Raw genomic sequence first — 22,770 nt, forward strand, 5'->3', positions numbered from 1 at the left:
CTTCCCAGCTGCCAGGGTCAGGGATGTCTCGGTTCAGGAGGGGGATGAACAGCCAGAACTTGTGATACATATTGGTAACAATGCCATAGGTAGGAAAAGGGATGAGGTCCTGAAGACAGAATATATCTGGTTGGGTAGAAAACTGAAAAGCAAGATCTTCGGAGTAGTAATCTCTGGTTTGCTGTCTGTGCCAAATGCCAATGAGGGTAAGAATAGGATGAGTTGGCAGGTGAATGTGTGGCTGACGAATTGGTGCAGGGGACGGGGTTTCAGATTTCTGGATCATTAGGATCTCTTCTGGGGAAGGTATGTCCTGTACAAAAAGGGCAGGTTACATCTGAACTCAAGGGGAACCAGTGTCCTTGTGAGCAGGTTTGCTAGAGCTGTTGGGGAGCGCTTAAACTAATTTGGCAGGGGGATAGGAACCGGAATGAGAAGACTGAGGATTGGACAGCGGGTATAGAACTAGATGCAGTGTGTAGTGAGATTCTGAGGAAGAACAGGCAGATGATAGGACACAATTGCAGTCAGTGAGATGAGTTAAAGTGTAACAGGGGGCCAAAACTGAAAAGAGTGATGAGTACAGAACTGTAGATGTTGTATTTGAATGCACATAGTATGTGCATAGATGATCTTGTAACATAGTTAGAGGTTGGCAGGTATGACATTGTGGGCATTGCTGAGTCGTGCCTGAAAGATCATAGTTAGAAGCTTAACTTCCAAAGATGCACATTGTATTGAAAGGACGCATAGGTAAGCAGAGGGGGTGAGGTGGTTCTGTTGGTAAACAATGGAATCAAATCCTTAGAAAGAGGTTACATTGGATCAGACGATATCAAAACTTTGTGGGTAAAGTTAAGAAACTGCAAGGGTATAAAGACTATGATGGGAGTTTTATACAGGCCTCCGAACAGTAGCCAGGACGTGGGCTACAAATTACAATGGGAGATAGAAAAAGCATGTCAAAAGGGCAATTTTGTGATAGTGATGAGGCTTTTCAATATGCAGGTAGATTGGGGAAAATCAGGCTGGTGCTGGATCCCAAGAGAGAGAATTTGTCAAATGCCTACAAGTTGACTTTTTAGAGCAGCTTCTGGTTGAGCACACTAGGGGAAAGGCAATTCTGGATTGTGTGTTGTGTAATCAAGCAGATTAGATTAAGGAGCTTAAGGAACCCTTAGGAGGCAGTGATCATAATATGATAGAATTTACCCTGCAGTTTGAGAGGCAGAAGATAAAGTCAGATGCATCAATATTACAGTGGAGTAAAGGGAATTACAGAGGCATGAGTGAGGAGTTGGTCAAAGTTATTTGGAAGGGGACACTAGCAGGGATGGCAGCAGGACAGAAATGCCTGGAGTTTCTAGGAGCAATTCGGAAGGTGCAGGAAAGATACATACCAAAGAAGAAGTATTCTAAAGGGAGGATGATGCAACTGTGGCTGACAAGAGAAAATCAAAGACTGCATAAAAGCAAGAATAAGTGAGAAATTAGAGGATTGGGAAGTCTTTTAAAAGCATAGAAGGCAACTAAAGCGGCCATGGAGGGGAGAAAAGATGAAATAAGAGTTGATATCAGACTGCTGGAAAATGATGCTGGAGAGTGAGTAATGAGGGAGGGGAGACAAAGAAATGGTGGAGGAACTTAATAAGTGTTTTAAGACCATAAGGTATAGGAGCAGAAGTAGGCCATTCAGCCCATTGAGTCTGCTCCACCATTCAAACATGGGCTGATCCAATTCTTCCAGTCATCCCCACTCTCCTGCCTTCTCCCCATGATGCCCTTGATGCCCTGGCTAATCAAGAACCTATCTAGCTCTGCCTTAAATACACCTAACGACTTGGCCTCCACAGCCACTCGTGGCAACAAATTCCACAGATTTACCACTCTCTGACTAAAGTAATTACTCTGCATCTCTGTTCTAAATGGATGTCCTTCATCCTGAAGTCGTGCCTTCTTGTCCTAGACTCCCATACCATGGGAAACAACTTTGCCATATCTAATATGTTCATGCCTTTTAACATTCGTAATGTTTCTATGAGATCCCCCCTCATTCTCCTGAACTCCAGGGAATACAACCCAAGAGCTGCCAGATGTTCCTCATACAGTAACCCTTTCATTCCTGGAATCATTCTCATGAATCTTCTCTGAACCCTCTCCAATGACAGTATATCCTTCCTAAAATAACGAGCCCAAAACTGCACACAGTATTCCAAGTGTGGTCTCAAGAGTACCTTATAGAGCCTCAGCATCACATCCCTGCTCTTATGTTCTATATCTCTAGAAATGAATGCCAACATTGCATTCGTATTGCATTCTTCACCAACTTTAGGGTAACCTGCACAAGGACTCCCAAGTCCCTTTGCACCTCTGCATTTTGAATTCTCTCCCCATCTAAGTAATAGTCTGCCCCTTTATTTCTTCCACCAAGATGCATGACCATACACTTTCCAACATTATATTTCATTTGCCACTTCTTTGCCCATTCCCCTGAACTATCTAAGCCTCTCTGCAGGCTCTCTGTTTCCTCAACACTACCCGCTCCTCCAACTATCTTTGATCAGCTAATTATACAACAAATCCATTAATCCCATTGCTCAAATCATTGACATACATCGTAAAAAGCAGCGGTCCCAACACCGACCCCTGTGGAATTCCACTGGTAACCGGCAGCCAGCCAGAATAGGATCCCTTTATTCCCACTCTCTGTTTTCTGCCGATCAGCCAATGCTCCACCCATGGTAGTAACTTCCCTGTAATTCCATGGGCTCTTATTTTATTGGAACTCTTTGAGGAAATAACACACAGGATAAACCAAGGAGAGTCAGTGAATGTTGCTTATTTGGATCTTCAGAAGACTGTTAACAAGGTACCACACATGAGGCTGCTTAACAAGATAAGAGCCCATGGTATTACAGGAAAGATACTATCATGGACAGAAGATTGGCTGCTTTGCAGGAGGCAAAGAGTGATAATAAAGGGGGCTTTTCTGACTGGCTGCCAGTGATTAGTGGTGTGCTGCAGTGGTCAGTGTTGAGACCACTTCTTTTCATGTTATATGTCAATGATTTGGATGATGGAATTGATGGCCCTGTGGCCAAGTTTGTGGACAATACGAATAGAGGGAGTGGCAGATAGTATTGAGGAACCAAGGAATCTGCAGAAGTACTTAGACAGATTGGGAGAATAGACAAGGAAGTGGCAGATAGGAAGTGCTTGGTCGTGGTGCCTGAATAAAAGCATGGACTTTTTTTATAAATGTGGAGAAAATTAAAATACCAGAGATGCAAAGGGTCTTGGGAGTCCTTGTGTAGAATTCCCCAAAGTTTAACTTGAGTGAGTGGTAAAGGAGGCAAATGCAATGTTAGTGTTCATTTCAAGAGAGCTAGAATACAAAAGCAATGATGGAATGCTAAGGCTTTATAAAGTATTGGTCGGACTGCACCTGGAGTATTGTGAGTAGTTTTGGGCCACTTATCTAAGAAAAGATGTGCTGGCATTGGAGAGGAACCTGAGGAGCGTTTGATGGCTCTGAGCTTGTACTTGCTTGAGTTTAGAGGAATGAGGGGGGAATCTCACAGAAACCTATCAGCTATTGAAAGGCCTAGACAGAGATGATGTTTCCTATAGTGGGAAGTCTAGGAGCAGAAGGCAGAGCCTCAGAAGTGAGAGACATCCATTTAGAACAGAGTTGAAGAAAACTTTATTTAGCCAGAGGATGGTGAATCTGTGGGATTCATTCATTCAGGCCAGTCACTGGGTATATTTAAGGCAGAGGTTGATAGTTTATTCATTTTTCAGCACGTCAAAGGTTATGGAGAGAAGGCAGGAGAATTGGGTTGAGTGAGATAGTAAATCATCTATGATGGAATGATAGAGCAGACACAATGGGCCAAATGGCCTAATTCTGCTCCTATGGTACCTTATGGTCTTTAAGATGTCTGTGATTACTCCTGCCAGCTGATCTGGACAACATGTTGGGATGTGGCTGGGAAGTCCAGCTGGACCAGTGGCTTTCCATGAGTTCACTCTGACCCGGTGACAGTAGCAGTGACTCTGGTTATATTGTGAGTGACACTGCCCAGCTTTGTTTTATAGCCAGTAAGGGCATGCAAACTTTGCTGCAACTAACGGCTGGTCAGAGACTTCAGTTTGGTCAGGTATTGTCATACCTGAAGTTCTTTAAAGTTGTCCTAGCCAGGGGAGGCAGTTTGGATAAGCTTCCCCTACCTGTCTAATGCTCCCAACAGCAAGCATCTCAAATAGCCTCTGACAACCAAATCCAGCTCCTGGTCTTTTCATGTGCTTAGCTACTAAGCCTGGCAAACTATTTCTATTGACAGGTGAAGGGGCAAAGGTGGGTTACTGGTACCTTAAAAACCAGTCACTTTGGGCAGATGGGATTCATCAGCTGTGATTGGCAGCTCAACTATGAGAAGGAAAACTCTGATCTCAAACCTCCTCTGCCTTGGAGCTATACTACTCATGGGGTAGGCTTCAGGAGTAAACCCCGAGGAAAAATCTGGAGCTGGTGTTCTTGAGGCAGTCCTATGTTGAGTCCAATACTGACTGGCAGCTCCTGTGATGTTGCCTGTGCCACTCCTTTGGATTATCAGCTGGTTGGAGAAGGGGAACCTGCTACATGGGCAACAGTTTGCTCCCCATATCGTACTGCCCTGGCTTGTGTATCACGTAGACAGCTGGGACACAACATTCATGGTCGATCCTGACCAACAGGGTGCCTCAAGATATTTTATCCAGCTAGATAGGTCACCTGATTTGAACATCTCAGACCAAGACTACGACAGTCTTGGTTTATCCATGGTTTCTGCTTGAGGAACACTTGGATTGACTTCTCTGGTACACCTTTGCTGATTAAGGCTGTGACAGCAGTGGCATACTTGATTGGACTGGCCACTGAGTCCTTGAAAATGAACCAGTCTACTGACTCAAAGTAGGAGTTCATCTATCTCCTCAGACTTTCTGTACAGAATTTCACGTTTCAACTTCTGTTTGTGACTAGGGAGAAGGAGCAGACCCTGATGGTGTGTGTAAATGCCCTTGATGGTTATGTAGCAGTTGTTGAAGCTGTTTGGGACCCTGGCGGGACAGCAGACATACGTTCTTGAAGATACACATTGAAAAGATAATACAATCTCAAAAACAAGCTGAGTAACAATCAACTGAACAAAACGTCATTCCGTTTACCTGCTGTCTCACTGCACTGATGTAATCTTTAGTTATTTTGTATTTATAAGTTTGGACTCTAGACTTGCAGTGTTCGTGTTCTGCATGATTTCAAAGGAAGAAAGTTGAGGTGCCATCAGTTAGCGCCTTTGAGAACAACCTGAATCGGAAGTGGATTACAGACTACAGAAATATTTGGAAGTATATATTTTTCATAGGAGCTTCATCAAGCAGAAGATCATAAAAGGAATAGAAGTTTGTGCAAAGTAATCACGCTCTTATGCAGTGACCTTGATGTCTTGAAATGGCCTTTCTCATTAGATTCTCTTATGCTTTTAAAATTTCCTTTCACTGAATCACGAGGGCAATGATGACATTTTACTAGTGTTTAGTCCACCTTCCTAACCTCTGTTGTTATAAGCTAGAAGTGCAAATGGGCTTGTATCCTTGTTGCTGGAAACACAGATAACTCATTGAGCAAAAGCGAATGTCCTCGTTCCTAATATTAACTGTTCTTTGTTTTAAAAGAATTCTAGATTTTTAACTGAATTTAAATTTCCACAGCTACCCTGGTCAGATAGGAACTCAGCTCTTCTGATGGCTAGGCTTGGCCTATGGGTGACTACTTCACATCATAACTGCAAGTATGTGAGGTCAAATCTCCTGCGTTTCTCTGAATGACTACAACAATTACATTTATAGTGAGATGATCAACCACCCATTCAAAAAACAGAAAACAACTATGACAGTGGCCTCTAGATTTGATCAACATCTTCTTTGGACTCAATGTGACAAAAATTTCAGATAATTTTTGCTTCAGTATTCACTGCGGAAAAGGATCTTGGCGATTGTAGGGATGACTTGCAGACTGAAAAGCTTGAGAAGGTAGATATTAAGGAAGAGGATATGCTGGAGCTTTTGGAAAGCATCAAGTTGTCACCAGGACCAGAGGGGATGTACCCCAGGCTACTGTGGGAGGCAAGGAAGGAGATTGCCGAGCCTCTGGCAATGACCTTTGCATAATCAGTGGGGACAGGAGAGGTTCCAGAGGATTGGAGGGTTGCAGATGTTGTTCCTTTATTTATGAACGGGAGTAGAGATAGCCCAGGAAATTATAGACCAGTGAGTCTTACTTCAATGGTTGGTAAGTTGATGGAGAAGATCTTGAGAGGCAGGATTTACGAACATTTGGAGAGGCATAATATGATTAAGAATAGTCAGCATTGCTTTGTCAAAGGCATGTCAGACCTTAAGAACCTGATTGAATTTTTTGAGGATGTGACTAAACACATTGATAAAGGTAGAGCAGTAGATGTACCTACTGGATTTCAGCAAGGCATTTGAAAAGGTACCCCATGCAAGGCTTATTAAGAAAATAAGAAGGCATGGGATCCAAAGGGATCTTGCTTTGTGGATCCAGAACTGTCTTGCCCACAGAAGGCAAAGAGTGGTTATAGGCGGATCATATTCTGCATGGAGGCCGGTGACCAGTGGTGTGCCTTAGGGATCTGTTCTGGGACCCCTACTCTTTTTATAAATGACCTGGATGAGGAAGTGGAAGGATGGGTTAGTAAATTTGCTGATGACACGAAGGTTGGTGGTGTTGTGGATAGTGTAGAGGGCTGTCAGAGGTTACAGCGGGGCATTGATAGGATGCAAAACTGGGCTGAGAAGTGGCAGATGGAGTTCAACCCAGATAAGTGTGAGGTGGTTCATTTTGGTAGGTCAAATATAATGACAGAATATAGACTCTTGGCAGTGTGGAGGATCAGAGGAATCTTGGGGTCCGAGTCCATAGGACACTTGAAGCTACTGCACAGGTTGACTCTGTGTTAAGAAGGCGTACAGTGTATTGGCTTGCATCAATCATGGGATTGAGTTTAAGAGCTGAGAGGTAATGTTGCAGCTATATAGGACCCTGGTCAGACCCCACTTGGAGTACTGTGTTCAGTTCTGGTCGCCTCACTACAGGAAGGACATGGAAACCATAGAAAGGGTGCAGAGGAGATTTACAAGGATGTTGTCTGGATTGGGGAGCATGCCTTATGAGAATAGGTCGAGTGAACTCGGCCTTTTCTCCTTGGAGTGACAGAGGATGAGAGGTGACTTGATAGAGGTGTACAAGATAATGAGAGGCATTGATCATGTGGATAGTCAGAGGCTTTTTCCCAGGGCTGAAATGGCTAACATGAGAGGGCATAGTTTTAAGGTGCTTGGAAGTAGGTACAGAGGAGATGTCAGGGGTAAGTTTTTTTACGCAGAGTGGTGAGTGCTTGGAATGGGCTGCTGGCGGCAGTGGTGGAGGCGGATACGATAGGGTCTTTTAATAGACTCCTGCATGGGTTCATGGCGCTTAGAAAAATAGAGGGTTATGGGTAAAGCCTAGGTAATTCTAAGTTAGGGAGATGTTCAGCACAGCTTTGCGGGCCGAAGGGCCTGTATTGTGCTGTCTGTTTTCTATGTTTCTAGTTTCTGTTTCCCTAAACATTTCCCAAGGAATGACACTTCCAAAATGGTAAATTGAAAGAGGGCTAAACCTAGTGTTTGCTGTAATGTACTGTGCTGTTGCTGCTGCAAAAAGCTAATTTTCATGGCATTTATATCCTGGACATGTACATCTATGACAGTAAACTTGAACAACAGTTTACATATATGGAACTCATTAAAGCAGTAGCTAATGATAGACCATGGCCACTTGCAGGAGCTGCTACTCAATGCAATGCCAAACTGCCCCCCACACTGTTACCAGGCAAGTAACCCATGATGTACTGTACCATATACTGATCCAGCCATGAAAAGCCCTTCTTCAGAACTTCTGGCATTTGATCTGAAATGTTAATTCTTTCCACCAGGGCTACCTGGCCTGCTGAATGTTTGCAGCATTTTCTGCCTTATTTTAAATTAGCAGCTTGACATGCACTTGCACGACTACCCCTTGAAACAGTTTCATGAATCGTTGCTGTGCTCCCTCGATGGCTAGTAGATTCTATTTTTTAGGTATGGGGAACAAAAACTGTACAGGATATCCCCGGGTTATGACAAGATTCTGTTCCTGAGAAGTGTTTGTAACTTAAAATGTTCATAAATCATATATGAACAGAAATAGCTGTGGCAAGAATGTAAGCAGGCACAGAAACTGTAACTGCCAGCCTCACTGGCTCAGTGAGTGAATTTGCTCAGTGCTCCCAGCTCTGCTTGGCTCGAACTAGTCCCCAACTGTTGCCACTGGGAGCGAGGAGCTGGGAAGAAAAGGCACACAGAAGTGTTCTGTTCCCAAACGGCAGGTGACTGCAGCAAGCAAATCCATTCCTGTCTATCCTTCCAGTCACCCAAGTGTTTGCTTATATGGGTGGGATGTCCAGTTGGGCATTCGTAACCTGGAAAGGACCAGTTCAGGTCCAGTTTCAATAAGGCTTCCTTACTGTTGTGTACAATACCTCATAAGAAAGGCTAGCATTCCTTTTGTCTTTTTAATTTATTATTGGATCCGTATTTTGGTCTTCAGGGATGGATGTGAGTCCAAGCACAAATAAATTCCTTTAAGACCATAAGACATAGGATAAAAATTAGGCCATTTGGCCCATCAAGTCTGCTCCACCATTTCATCATGGCTGATGTATTATCTCTTTCAATCCTTTTCTCCTGCCCTCCCTCCATAACCTTCGACGTGCTGGAAAATGAAGAAACCATCAACCTCTCTGCTTTAAGTATACTCAATGACTTGGCCTCCATGGCAATGAGTTCCACAGATTCGCCGCTCTCCGGCTTTCCTCATTCCTGTTCTAAATGGACATCCTTCTCATCTGAGGTTGTGCCATCTGGTGCTAGACACCCGCTACAGGAAGCATCTTCCCTAAATCCACTCTATGCAGATCATTCAACTTTCGATAGGTTTTAGTGAGATACCTCTCATTCTTCTAAACTCTGGGGAGTACAGGAGCAGAACCATCAAACGCTCCTCATATGTTAACCCTGTCATTCTTGTGAACTTCATCTGGCCCATCTCTAATGCCAGCACACCTTCTCTTAGATAAGGGGCACAAAACTGCCACAATACTCCAGGTGCAGTCTGATCAATGCCTTATAAAGCCTCAGCATTATGTTCTTGCTTTTATATTCCAGTCCTCTTGTAATGAACACTAATATTGCATTTTCTTTCTTACCACTGGCTCAGCCTGCAACTTAATCTTTAGGGAATCTTGCACAAGGATTCCCAAGTCCCTTTGCACCTCAGATATTTGATTTTTCTCCCCGTTTAGAAATATAGTTTACACCTTTATTCCTTCTACCAAAGTACATGAGCATACACTTCCTCACAATACGTCCACCCATCTCTTCACTGACCAATCTCCCAATCTGTCAAAGTCCTTCTGCAGACTTCCTGCTTCCTTAACACTACTTGTCCCTCCACCTATCTTCATATTGTCCTCAAACATGGCCCCAAAGTCATCGATTCCATCATCCATATCATTGATATAGAATGTAAACAGAAGGGGTCCCAACACTGACCCCTGCAGAGCACCGCTAATCACTGGCAGCCAACCAGGAAAGCCCCCCTTTATTCTCACTCTTTAGCTCCTGTCAATCAGCCAATACTCTATCCATCCTAATATTTTTCCTGCAATACCATAGACTCTTGTCTTGTTAAGTAGTCTCATGTGCAGTACCTTATCAAAGGCCTTCTGAAAATCCAAGTAAACAACATCCACTGACTCTCCTTTATCTATTTTGACTGTTAGTTTCTCAAAAAATTCCAACAGATTTGTCAGGCAAGATTTCCCTTTAAAGAAACCATGCTGACTTTGGCCTATTTTATCATGTGCTTCCAAGTATCCCAAAACCATTTCCTTAACAATCAACTCCAATGTCTTCCCAACCACTGACGTTAGGCTAACTCGCCAAAAATTTCCTTTCTTCTGCCTCTCTGCCTTCTTAAAGAGTGGAGTGACATTTGCAATTTTCCAGCCCTCTAGAACCACTACAGAATCTAGTGATTCTTGAAAGGTCATTACTGATGCCTCTACAATCTCTTCAGCTAACTCTCTCAGAACCCTGAGGTATAGTCCAAATGGTCCAGGTGACTTATCTACTTTTAGCCATTTCATCTTCTCAAGCACATTCTCCTTAATAATAGCAAAAAGACTCACTTTGGCCCCCTGACACTCTCAAATTTCTGGTATACTGCTCGTGTCTTCAATAGTGAAGGTTGACACAAGATACATATTAAGTTTTTCCGCCATTTCTTTGTCCCCCCAATACTACCTCTCCTGTGCCATTTTTCAGATGTCCAATATCCACTCTCACCTTTCTTGTACTCTTTATATATTTGAAAAAAAACTTTTGATACCCTATTTTATATTATTGGCTACATGGTTCCTACATCCCAGTCCCTACTTATCATAACACTATAATAATTACAACTTCACAGGAGATGTGAGATTTTCAAAGATAAACAATCACATATTATCAACAAATTTTAACATTCATGCAAATGTCTTCTTTCTTCTTTAAACCAAGTCATGTAACGGTCATGTAGGCCAGAGGTTACCAGCGCTTAGTCCAGTACAGCGTGATTTTTACCACCATTCTCTGTCAATTATGTAAGCCAAATCCAAGTCAACCAAAGCTGCAGCTTCTCAAGCCCCTGTCTCCTGTGGAAGGCAGATCTTGGTCATAGGTCTGTCCAGACAGCTGGTCTTGGTTGAGGTCACAATCAGGCCACCAGGGAAACCTCAGCAGATCTGCATCTTCTGCTGGCACTTTAACCTGGTGAAACATTGAAACATCGATTCAGTATCTGCCATGATCACCACTGGTTCTTTTCTGAATCTGGTCCTGACTCCAATCAGTGAACTGGTAAGATCAAGTCCCTGTAAGCACTGAGTATTAAGTGACATTCCCTGAAAAGTTGCTCCACAGTCAAACACAATATGAGTTTCCTTTTTCTGGGGTGGTAAACACTATGGTGTGGAATATATCAGACTTTTGCATCAATATGTTCCTGATCCTCTGCAGGACTCTCTCAGCATAACCTTTAGAGATGACATTCTTCATGAAAGCTGTGTAGTCAGTGTGAAATGACAAGTACTTCTTAAACCTCCTCCCTAGGATTAAAGCACACTGTTCAGCAATCTTCCTGTTATTTGGCATGTTAACCTCCTTCTTTCTCAAAGGTAAACTAGTCTGGTAGTGGCCATTTACCAGTTTTGCAGAATTTCCAACCAGCTCCATGAGCTTGTGGTCTCCTCTTGACAAACAAGGTTGTTCATCCTGACCGTATTCAGGGAAGTCTGACTTCAACTGCTGCCAAAGCTCGTCTGTGTCCAAAACTGAGATCCTGTTAATTGTCAACTCTGGTTGTGCGCAGTCTCTTCCATCAACATGGTTTCCTTTCAGTGGCCCATTCACAGTCCAACGCAACATTGTTCTAATTGCATAGCGATTATTATTAACACTGTGAATCACTTGCTACATCTCCAATGCTTTTGGCACATTTGTCCCTATCAGCAGCTCAATTTCTGAATCAATCTCTTGCAACTAGACATGTTTGACATGAGACCATCCCTGGAAATCCCCCTGATGTGGATAGGCATACTTTCCTGTGTATAGATGGTAGGTAGATGACAATAGTTTTCATTATTTAAGCCAACCATTTTCAAACCTGAAACAAAGTAGATACTCATGACCTTCTCTTGACCCATGGTGCGTAAGAGAATGCATGTTCTTTTTTCTGTGAGGTTGAGCTTGTTCATAAGGTCCACAGTGCAAGACATAGCTGTACTCCCTTGATCTGGGAAAGCATAAATAACCACTGCCTTGTTATTTTTCTCAAATTCCATACGTCTAGAGTCAGTACGACTTAGGTCCCACCAAAACTGGGAAATTAGGACCTTGCCCACACGAACCCCGATCTGTGCGAATACTCTGTAAATACTGTCCCTGTGCAATTAGCCATCGACAAGAATTAACAGATCGTACACTAAATATAATTAAAAAGAAAGTATATTTATAAATTTCAGTTTTGTCAAAGTTAATAGGAAAGAGAAAAGAAAAAATATAAAAGGAGCCCATTACGGTTAACCTAATCCAAAAGTGCACGTAAGTTGGAGCTCATCTTGAAGTTGTCTTTAACTCACGCACTGGACCCAGGGTCTGTGTGAAAGCCCACACCTCCTTCTGAATGTCGCTCAAAATCTATCTCGGACAAGTGGGCTGCCCCACGGAAGTACTGGTCCTTCCTTCCAGAAGCCATTCATCTGCACAAAGCACCTTGTGCAACAGGGACGGTATCCTCAGTCATCTTCCCTCCTGTCTCCTCCCAGCTCCCGCCAAAAAGACCTCGGCCCACACCAGTGTCCCTCCGCCCAGTGTCCACCATCCCGATTGTCTGACACAACATTCCCAAGTTGAACTATGTAGCCCCTTATCTCAGCTCAAACCCAAACATGCTGAAAGCGGAACAGACTGCTCTTACAGAACTGCTAAAATGAAATACCTACAGCACAGCAGTAAAACTATTAACCAGGGCGGTACACTAATCATATCCAAAGCACTGTTTTGATCTCCATCATCTGAAACAAGTGTTTCAACACTGTCAGTGACTGTCCCCATGAGCACTTTGAGCTGTTGCATGTGACATCAGTTCAAAATGCCACAATAGTGCAGGCTGACAGTAAACATCCTGAACTACCTCTTGGGGATTTTGTTCATGTTTCCCAGACACTTGAAGAATGAAAAAAAATCAGCACCGACATTGGGTGTTTATGTTTCTCTTTATGCCTTTTCAATACAGGAACTCACACCATAGGACTGTCCTGCTGGAGGACTTTTAGCACCTGACACACTTGAAGCCATGTGTGCAGCAAGTTCTTCCTCCAACTTAAAGCTGTTCCATCCCTTTCCGTAGCTGTTCCTCTTCCAGTACATGTTAGTCCTTAAATAACCATTGATGTGCCATTAATGCATCTGTCAGCCTCTGTTTTAATGCATGCAGAAGAGATAGTTGATACAGAAGATTTTCTTCCTACAGCTGAGTTCCGTAAGCTAGTCCTTCTGTTTTCAACATCTTACAAACCCCATTTCCAGAAAAGTTGGGATATTTTCCAAAATGCAATAAAAACAAAAATCTGTGATATGTTAATTCACGTGAACCTTTATTTAACTGACAAAAGTACAAAGAAAAGATTTTCAATAGTTTTACAGACCAACTTAATTGTATTTTGTAAATATACACAAATTTAGAATTTGATGGCTGCAACACACTCAACAAAAGTTGGGACAGAGTTAAAATAAGATTGAAAAGTGCACAGAATATTCAAGTAACACCGGTTTGGAAGACTCCACATTAAGCAGGCTAATTGGTAGCAGGTGAGGTATCATGACTGGGTATAAAAGTAGTGTCCATCAAAGGCTCAGTCTTTGCAAGCAAGGATGGGTCGTGGCTCACCCCTTTGTGCCAAAATTCGTGAGAGAATTGTTAGTCAGTTCGAAAGGAACATTTCCCAATGCAAGATTGCAGAGAATTTAGGTCTTTCAACATCTACAGTACATAATATTGTGAAAAGATTCAGAGAATTCAGAGACCTCTCAGTGCATAAAGGGCAAGGTCGGAAACCACTGTTGAATGTGCGTGATCTTCGAGCCCTCAGGCGGTACTGCCTAAGAAACCGTCATGCTACTGTGACAATTATAGCCACCTGGGCTCGGGAGTACTTCAGAAAACCATTGTCACTTAACACAGTCCATCGCTGCATCCAGAAATGCAACTTGAAACTGTATTACGCAAGGAGGAAGCCATACATCAATTCTATGCAGAAACGCTGGTGAGTTCTCTGGGCCCGAGCTCAACTCAGATGGACTGAAAGACTGTGGAACCGTGTGTTGTGGTCAGATGAGTCCACATTTCAGTTAGTTTTCGGAAAAAACGGGCGTCGAGTTCTCCGTGCCAAAGATGAAAATGACCATCTTGATTGTTATCAGCAAAAGGTGCAAAAGCCAGCATCTGTGATGGTATGGGGGTGCATCAGTGCCCACGGCATGGGTGAGGTGCATGTATGTGAAGGTACCATTGACTCTGAGGCGTATATTAGGATTTTAGAGAGACGTATGTTGCCATCAAGGCGACGGCTCTTCCCGGGACGTCCATGTTTATTTCAGCAGGACAATGCCTGACCACATTCTGCACGGGCTACAACAGCGTGGCTTTGTAGACACAGAGTGCGTGTGCTTGACTGGCCTGCTGCCAGTCCAGATCTATCTTCTATTGAAAATGTATGGCACACCATGAAGAGGAGAATCAGACAACGGAGACCACGGACTGTTGAGCAGCTGAAGTCTTATATCAAGCAAGAATGGACAAAATTTCCGATTGCAAATCTACTACAATTAGTATCCTCAGTTCCAAAACGATTAAAAAGTGTTATTAAAAGGAAAGGTGATGAAACACAATGGTAAACATGCCTCTGTCCCAACTTTTGTTGAGTGTGTTGCAGCCATCAAATTCTAAATTTGTGTATATTTACAAAATACAATTAAGTTGGTCCATAAAACTATTGAAAATCTTTTCTTTGTAATTTTGTCAGTTAAATAAAGGTTCACATGAATTAACATATCACAGATTTTTGTTTTTATTGCATTTTGGAAAATATCCACAACTTTTCTGGAAACGGGGTTTGTAGTTTTACATCATCTTGTATGCCATCCATGATATCCGAAGTGCTAACATGAATTGGAACTTCCAACATTGTTTGTTGGAAGGTGAGGCGGATCTTCATTTATTGCAGCAGCATCCGATTGAACGTGGCCATCAATGTGAAATGTTTGAGCCAGCCATTGTTTCACATCCTCTTTGGACGCACTGCTGTGTTTATCAATGCTTGTGAACAATCCATTTTGTTTTTCCTCTTCATCCTTGGGAGGTAAAGGAATCACTGTGTAATGTAACTTAGTGGCAGCTTCAAAACAGTTAGTCAAGTTCTCAAATTGGGATTGCACCTGTGAGGCACTTTACTTACTTTTCTTAATATCCTTAATTAATGGCATTAAACCTTATTTTGTTCATGTTTGTTTTATGCTCCTTTTGAAGACTTTCAATTTTATTCACCAAGGCTTTGGTAGTAAGTTTAACTTCTCTCCTGCCAGTCTCCATTGTAGAGCCATTGATTTCAATCCCATCCTTTGATCCATCACGGTCACAAAATGCACCAGCGGTATTCCGTTCAATCAGGACAGGCAACAAACAAACCGTTTTTGCCTCCGCAGTGCATCAACCAAACCAAACAAACAGCATTCAATACAATTGTCGGCAACTGAGACCATACTTTGGCACTCGCGAACTTCGCAAACTACACGACAAGCCAGAACTTTGAGCACTTAAATAAAACTCAACAATAAACCATCAGGCAAAAACCACACGATCGATCAACAGTCCCCAGTGGACAGGAAGCACTGACCACTCAAAACGTGTTCCTTTGTGTTGGAATTCTTTTTCCACCAACAGGTCCGAGCAATCCTCTACATCCACAGCGTGAAACAGTGTGTGAAATAGTCAGTGCTGATAGCTTTGCTGTAAACTGGTGTTTGGTATAAAAATACTTTTGTTAACAAAATGCAGCAACTAATTGAAAACTAACTAAAAGAGGCTAAATGAGGGAGTATCGCACTGTACGACACACTTCCAACTAACTGAATTCCGAGTCGAAAAAGTAGGTTCAATCCTTTATTACAAACCAACAGAAAAATCATTCGACTCTTCCGCTATTCATGTAAAACAAAATGAGTGTAATTGGATCAAATTCAAACAAGGACGGACAGTCAACGAAAAATATTCACTCCCTGTTCAGCCCCTCTAAGCTGCCAAACAGGTGAACAGGTGGTATTTTAGCCACCACCGCACACTGCTGTGGTAAACTATGTGTATACCTGTCTGGACATGTCCCTCTGCTGACTGCTCCTGTGGCTCCTCCCACAGACCCCTGTATAAAGGCGATTGAGGCGCTGCTCCTCCCTCAGTCTCCAAGATGTTGTGGTCACGTTTGCAGCTAATAAAAGCCTATCGTTGGCCTCCCGTCTCCGAGAGTTATTGATGGTGCATCAACTGCGCACCGCCCCCCAACCTCCACCCAAACCCAAGTGACAAATTACCTTAACCCAGAATGAGATGCGCAACAGAAATACAATACAGACAGACAATAAGTACACATTTGGCTGTTACAGGTTGGTTTTTAAAAGCTTCCCAATCCTCTAACTTCCCACTAATTTTTGCTATATTGCATGCCCTCTCATTTGCTTTTATGATGCCTTGGACTTCCCTTGTCAGCTACCAGTGCCCCATCCTCTAGAATACTTCTCCATCTTTGGGTGTATCTACCCTGCGCCTTCCCAATTGTCCCCAGAAATTCCATCCATTGTTGTTTTGTCGTCATCCCTGCTAGTGTCATTCCTGAAAATGAATAGAATGTGGCATATTACACCTGCACCGTACCACCCAGCTACAAGTGTCTTGGCGAAAAGGTTTGTCCAGAGCCTATAGAACGCACTGCGAGCAATGTCAGTAGAACACACTGAACTGAATCAGAAGTTCACCTTGTATATCGCAAGGCACCATAAACAACAACCATCAACTCACCACAATGCTGTTCCTAGGTCACACTTGGATCTCCTCAAATCCAATCTCAGATGGAGTATGTAGGATAAACAGTTGAGACAAATGGAGGCTTCTCAAACAAGGAAGTTGGATGTCTTACTCCTGTACAAGCAGTCCTGACCAAGGACTGCAGAGGTGATCAAAAGTGAGTGCTTGGAAAGATTACAGACAGAACTGGAACACTCTCCTCCACAGTAGAGACTGCATCTGATGTGTTAGTTGAATAGCATTGGTTGGAGACAGCACATCAATCAGTTGAAGAGAGCAGAGTCAATTGATAGAGGAGAAAGGTGTTCAGAGCTGTAAACACAATGTCCTGCAGCCCAAGAGTCAATTCCTACAACCACCACAGATGAAGTCCCAGGACCTGAGATTGTTTCACACCTACAAATCTCACCTGCCAAGTAGAATGATTTCCCTCATCAGGAAAGACATTATCCCACAAGAGTAAGAAATCCTAGCTAAGCTGGGAGGAGTATTGTATATTTCAGTAATAGTAAATATTATTACTAGATTGTTTGATTAAGCATTCTTTGTTTATTTACATAATTCATTATGGATTATAAGTAAGAATAATGTGAATGTCATTATGCCACCATGTCATACGTGTGTGCCTCAGGAAAGTAGGCACGTTACCCCGGCTCCCATTGTTTTTTTTATTTGTTTTTGGATTTACAAAACATAACAGTTACCAAGATTGAATAATGCTAGTTGCAAGAAAAGACTGGATAAGCAGCTTTCTTTTCTTTGAAGAAGTGTTTGTGGGAGAACTGAATTGAAGTGAGAAATTCATGTGTGGTCCACATGGAATTACTAAGGACCAATTTTCCTTAGTGGAAAAATTAGATGACAGACGAGGAAAATGATTTCCACCAAGATGTGTACTTGAAGATCCATAAATGCAAGTTCACTGACCTGATACTGAAAGATTGAGTTGGGCTTGTTTTTTATGACTGTAATGCACCCAATAGGCCAAATGATCTCCTTCTATGCCATAAATTTTCTGTGATTCTCAAATCCTCTTTACAGGGAGGCTACTGGCTGAGGTGAGTAAGACAAATGTAAAATGCTGCACACTAAGAATGGAAAAAATTTACTTGTGGGTAGTTTTCAAACAAGCAGTAATTTATATTGGTATTTGGCTGGTATGGAGATTTAAGCTGAAACCACAGTGAACAACTCAGCAAAATGTTTAAAAGTTCAGATTAGCATTTCCATTCTAGCCTCTGATCTTTAGTGCACCTAATGTGAGTAGATTTTATAATTGCTAAACTGGTAAAACATTTGCATGATAGGTTGTTTAGAGAAAAATGTTGGGCACCTGCAAGCACACATTCTCTGTATTCTCTGGAAGCTGGCTTAAAGAATTTGGGAGCCTGCGCACTTGTTTGAAATAATTTTAGTTTTAATGCCAATTCCTTTTTGTTTGGTGGGGCAGTGCTTTCCAGGTGCAGAAAGAAACAGCACTAATAAAGCTCCATATTACATTATAAAGTAACAAAATATGGGAGGTTTTCACTCCACCAGCCAGATATCACAGTTCCAAACCAATCTGTTTAATGTGATCTCAAAGCTTAAAGGACTGCTCTCTTAAAATGTAAAAATGGAAATCAATTTTTGTGTAACTAAATCATGTCTTCTGTAACCGGTGGTGTGAATAGTTTAGCCTGCCTCTTAAGGAAAATTGTATGTTAAACATACTGCTTATAACTTGAGTCAATACTTAATTCCTAGCATTAATAACTAATAACATGTACATACAACATAAAAGAATGTTTCAGATACACTCAGTTGCCGCTTTATTAAATACCTCCTGTACCAAATGAGGTGGCCACAGGGTTGTGGTCTTCAGTGGCCATGGTCCACTCTTCTTCAGCTGTCCATCGATTTTCGATGATGACTGAGGCCTGGGCAGGGTTGTATGGAAGACAACCATGCTGCAAGTCTCCCCTCTCCACGCCACCGATGTTGTCCAAGGGAAGGGCAAGGGCCGATACAGCTTGGCACCGGTGTCGTCGCAGAGCAATGTGTGGTTAAGTGCCTTGCTCAAGGACACAACACGCTGCCTCAGCTGAAGCTCGAACTAGTGACCTTCAGATCTCTAGACCGATGCCTTACCACTTGGCCATGCACCACACATAGTCCAATCATTTCAAGGTTCAACATGCCATGCATTCAGAGATGCTCTTCTGAACACCACTGTTGTAATGCATGGTTATTGAAGTTACTGTCAGCTTGAACAAGTCTGGCCAGTCTCCGCTGACCTCTCTCATTAGTGTTACGTTGGGGGGGGGGGGGGTTAGTTTACTAGCTGGTCAAAAGCCTCTTCTACCATGCCAGTCATCGATTGGCCCGTTTGAAGGATGCAACAGCTCTTTCCCATTGGTTGCCTTGTGCGCCATGCACCGGTGTCCAATTTCAGCCACCTCAGGGGTATAACAATAGCATGCCTGGGATGCTCAGTAACTTTTCTTTCATCTCCAGGGACTACTTCAGGCTGAGGTCATGAACAGTGCTGACAAGCCATTGGAAAAGTATGCTGCAGCTAAAGGGGAGCTCATGCACCCTCTTAGTTAAGTATCTGTTTATTGAATGTTTAGATTTGTAGTTGTCTGACTTGGAGGGACTTAGATGTTTGGTTAAGTGTTTTACTGCTCGTAAATAAATGATTAATGTGCTTATTCATAATCAGTGTCTTCTGCCTCATTTACCAAACCTGTGATCATACTCCCTCAAAACATTTGGCACTGCGAGCAGGGTTTGATGACTGAGCGGTAGATAAATATATTTGGAAGGTTATTTAAGAGGGAGGACAGCACGTATGTGCAATGCTGAGTCCCAGGGTGGAGTGATAATAGTGTGGGATCTGTGAGTCTTTCCAGCCTACTGATGGGTCATGGAGTGCCCGTAGATTGGTCAGACCAGTTAGGTTTCACTGGGGTTGAAACTGGACACCACATCATGTCGATACTTAACATGTTGGGATTCCCCAGGAGGAAGGACAGCCAAATGGATGATTTATGGCTGTTCGCAGCCATTGTAAGGCTCTGGCATGAGATGATCGTGGGCTTAAGACTGTGGTGGGGGGTGCTGCGTCAGTGGTGTGCCACTATGGGGGATATTGTACAGTTGGCCCAGACCCAGGCCGCAGAGCTAGAGACAAGAATAGAGAGATAGCCTGTTAGCTAATGAAGATACAGCAATTAGAGGTTGCCCAGCAGGCTAATTGGCAACTGGGTCCCTTTCAGGTCCGAGCTTTGATGTGGCGGGTTGAAGATCACGCTACACGGATGGGGGGTGGGAATGCCAGACTGGTTGATGAAAATGGAGAAGTGTACTCCTAGGATTATCCCTTGAAATGATCACCCTCTCCCCTGCATATCCAAAACAATAGAGGCCCGGCCAACGATCTCGCGTTCCCACACCCACCATGGGGGGCAGGGGCCTGCTGCAGCTTCTCACTCCCAGGATGAGGGTCAGGAATGGTACGATGAGCTCCTTCATGATAACAGAGATCAGTGAGTTCTCCGCCAGGGACTTGATGGGATAGGTACAGACAGAAGTCTGGAGAGCGTCTGGCCACATAGTCATTGAAGATATAGATGGGGAGGGGTACAGATTGAGCCTGTTTGATAGAGGGATGGACATTTTACAGAGCCTATCATCCCAGCACATGATCAATAGTGCCCTGAGGATGCTGCTCATTCCCCTGAGCATAATGCATCATATGAGATCGGATGGCAGCAGCAGTCTTGTTCAGGCACCCTTCCCTCTTTGAATGCGATTTAAAGCCCCAGGTGGAGTGGAGTAAGGTAGAGGAAGGGACTAGAGCCCTGTGCCAGTGGGCTCTTATTACAGAATTATACAGCAATAGCGCTAGCTCGCCAAGGATGTCGAACTAACCTCTGCCATGATACGGCCATGCCTCCCCACTTGAAAGGAGTAGTGCTGGCTTTAATAGGACAGGCAGTTGGTCGTCCCGTAAACGCTGCTACTCAGCTGTTGCAGGGTTTGGAGTATGTAGCTGTGGTAAACTACATATACCTGTCTGGGCACGCCCCCCTGCTGACTGCTCCTGTGGCTCCTCCCACTGACCGTGGCTCCTCCCACAGACCCCAGTATAAAGGCGATTGGGGCCTGAGCCCTGCCCTCAGTCTCCAGGATGTAGCATGGTGGTCAATTGCTGCTTGTTCTTTCTTCCAGTCAAGACCAAGGAGATGGTGGTGGACTTTAGGAGATCTAGGCCTCATATGGAGCCAGTGATCATTAATGGAGAATGTGTGGAGCAGGTTAAGACCTACAAGTATCTGGGAGTACAGTTAGACGAGAAGCTAGACTGGACTGCCAACACAGATGCCTTGTGCAGGAAGGCACAGAGTCTGCACAGGACTGTACTTCCTTAGAAGGTTGGCGTCATTCAATGTCTGTAGTGAGATGCTGAAGATGTTCTATAGGTCAGTTGTGGAGAGCGCCCTCTTCTTTGTGGTGGCGTGTTGGGGAGGAAGCATTAAGAAGAGGGACGCCTCACGTCTTAATAAGCTGGTAAGGAAGGCGGGCTCTGTCGTGGGCAAAGTACTGGAGAGTTTAACATCGGTAGCTGAGCGAAGGGCGCTGAGTAGGCTACGGTCAATTATGGAAAACTCTGAACATCCTCTACATAGCACCATCCAGAGACAGAGAAGCAGTTTCAGCGACAGGTTACTATCGATGCAATGCTCCTCAGACAGGATGAAGAGGTCAATACTCCCCAATGCCATTAGGCTTTACAATTCAACCGCCAGGACTTAAGAACTTTTTAAAAGCTATTATTAATGCTTTTTGAGATAGTGATTTAGATGCATATCATATTTTTTTACTGGGTTAAGTATTGTATGTTATTAGTTTTGCTACAACAAGTGTATGGGACATTGGAAAAAAAGTTGAATTTCCCCATGGGGATGAATAAAGTATCTATCTATCTATCTATCTAAAAGCCGATATCTCTCCTCACGTCTCAGAGAGTTATTGATGGTACATCAGTCGCCAGGTACGGAAGATAGATAAGCACAGGAGGAGTGGGGGTTCCCTATGACCCATAAGGAAATGACTCTGACGTTGCTCAAAGCTGGGGACCCGCTGGAGCAGGTAAATGGGGTTCATGCTCCTACCCTCTATGCAATGTGGAGGGAGTACTGCCAAGGGAAGGGGGAAAGGGTAATTCTTTTGTCCTCTGCTGGATTCCTCGCATTCCATTCAGGATTCCCTATATCCTTTGCTAGAGGCCTTCAGTGGCAGTAGGTGTTGGGGGTGGAGGGTGGGGGTTAGCACCTTCCCACTTCATCCCATTAGGGAGGGGGTCATCCAGCCTGCACCTTCTCCCATAAATAAGGTCCGAATGGTTTGAATTCGGGAGAAATTTTGTGTGTGTGTGTGTGTGTGTGTGTGTGTGTGTGTGTGTGTGTGTGTGTGTGTGTGTGTGTGTGTGTGTGTGTGTGTGTGTGTGTGTGTGTGTGTGTGTGTGTGTGTGTGTGTGTGAAGGTTTTGCGGTTTTGCATTTAAGTGGCTGTGAGAATGTGTTAATCTGTTGGGCCCAGTTTTTTTTTATCTTTGAAAAATGTGTTCGTTTTTCACTGTGGGAATTAACTGCTTGTTCTAAGTTTTTCATACTTGCAAAGTTATGAAGGAAGGCAAGTACAAGCTTTGATTTTTGATAGTCCTGTCTGTGTTTTCAGTCTGTAACTTTATCTGTCTCACATGCAATTTGTTTTAGGGAGAAACCCAGAATCCACACTGGCCATGTGGAATCTAGGCTATGGAAAAATCTGTGCAATTTTTTTCCAGATATGAGATGCCTGCATTTCAGAGGAAAATAGATATTTGGGAAGCAATCCTCGAAATTGTTGTTTTTGAGCTTTGTGTCAAAGTATCCAGTGACTGATCAGGAGCAAGTGAATTTGTGT

General features: G+C 43.4%; 1 protein-coding gene across 2 annotated transcripts in view; it reads left to right on the forward strand.

The window, feature by feature from the left end:
- The window catches only part of ccdc82 (coiled-coil domain containing 82), a 92,345-nt gene extending 72,906 nt beyond the window's left edge, over positions 1–19,439 (forward strand). For both annotated transcript variants that reach the window (XM_073043291.1, XM_073043292.1), the window contains one exon: positions 19,316–19,439. In XM_073043291.1, the coding sequence (XP_072899392.1) occupies positions 19,316–19,408 (93 nt within the window). In that variant the 3' untranslated portion in view covers positions 19,409–19,439. The remainder of the gene's footprint in view (positions 1–19,315) is intronic.
- The last annotated feature ends 3,331 nt before the right edge of the window (positions 19,440–22,770 follow it).

The sequence above is a fragment of the Hemitrygon akajei genome, chromosome 4 (genome assembly GCF_048418815.1).
Source record: "Hemitrygon akajei chromosome 4, sHemAka1.3, whole genome shotgun sequence".
Taxonomy (NCBI): Eukaryota; Metazoa; Chordata; class Chondrichthyes; order Myliobatiformes; family Dasyatidae; genus Hemitrygon; species Hemitrygon akajei.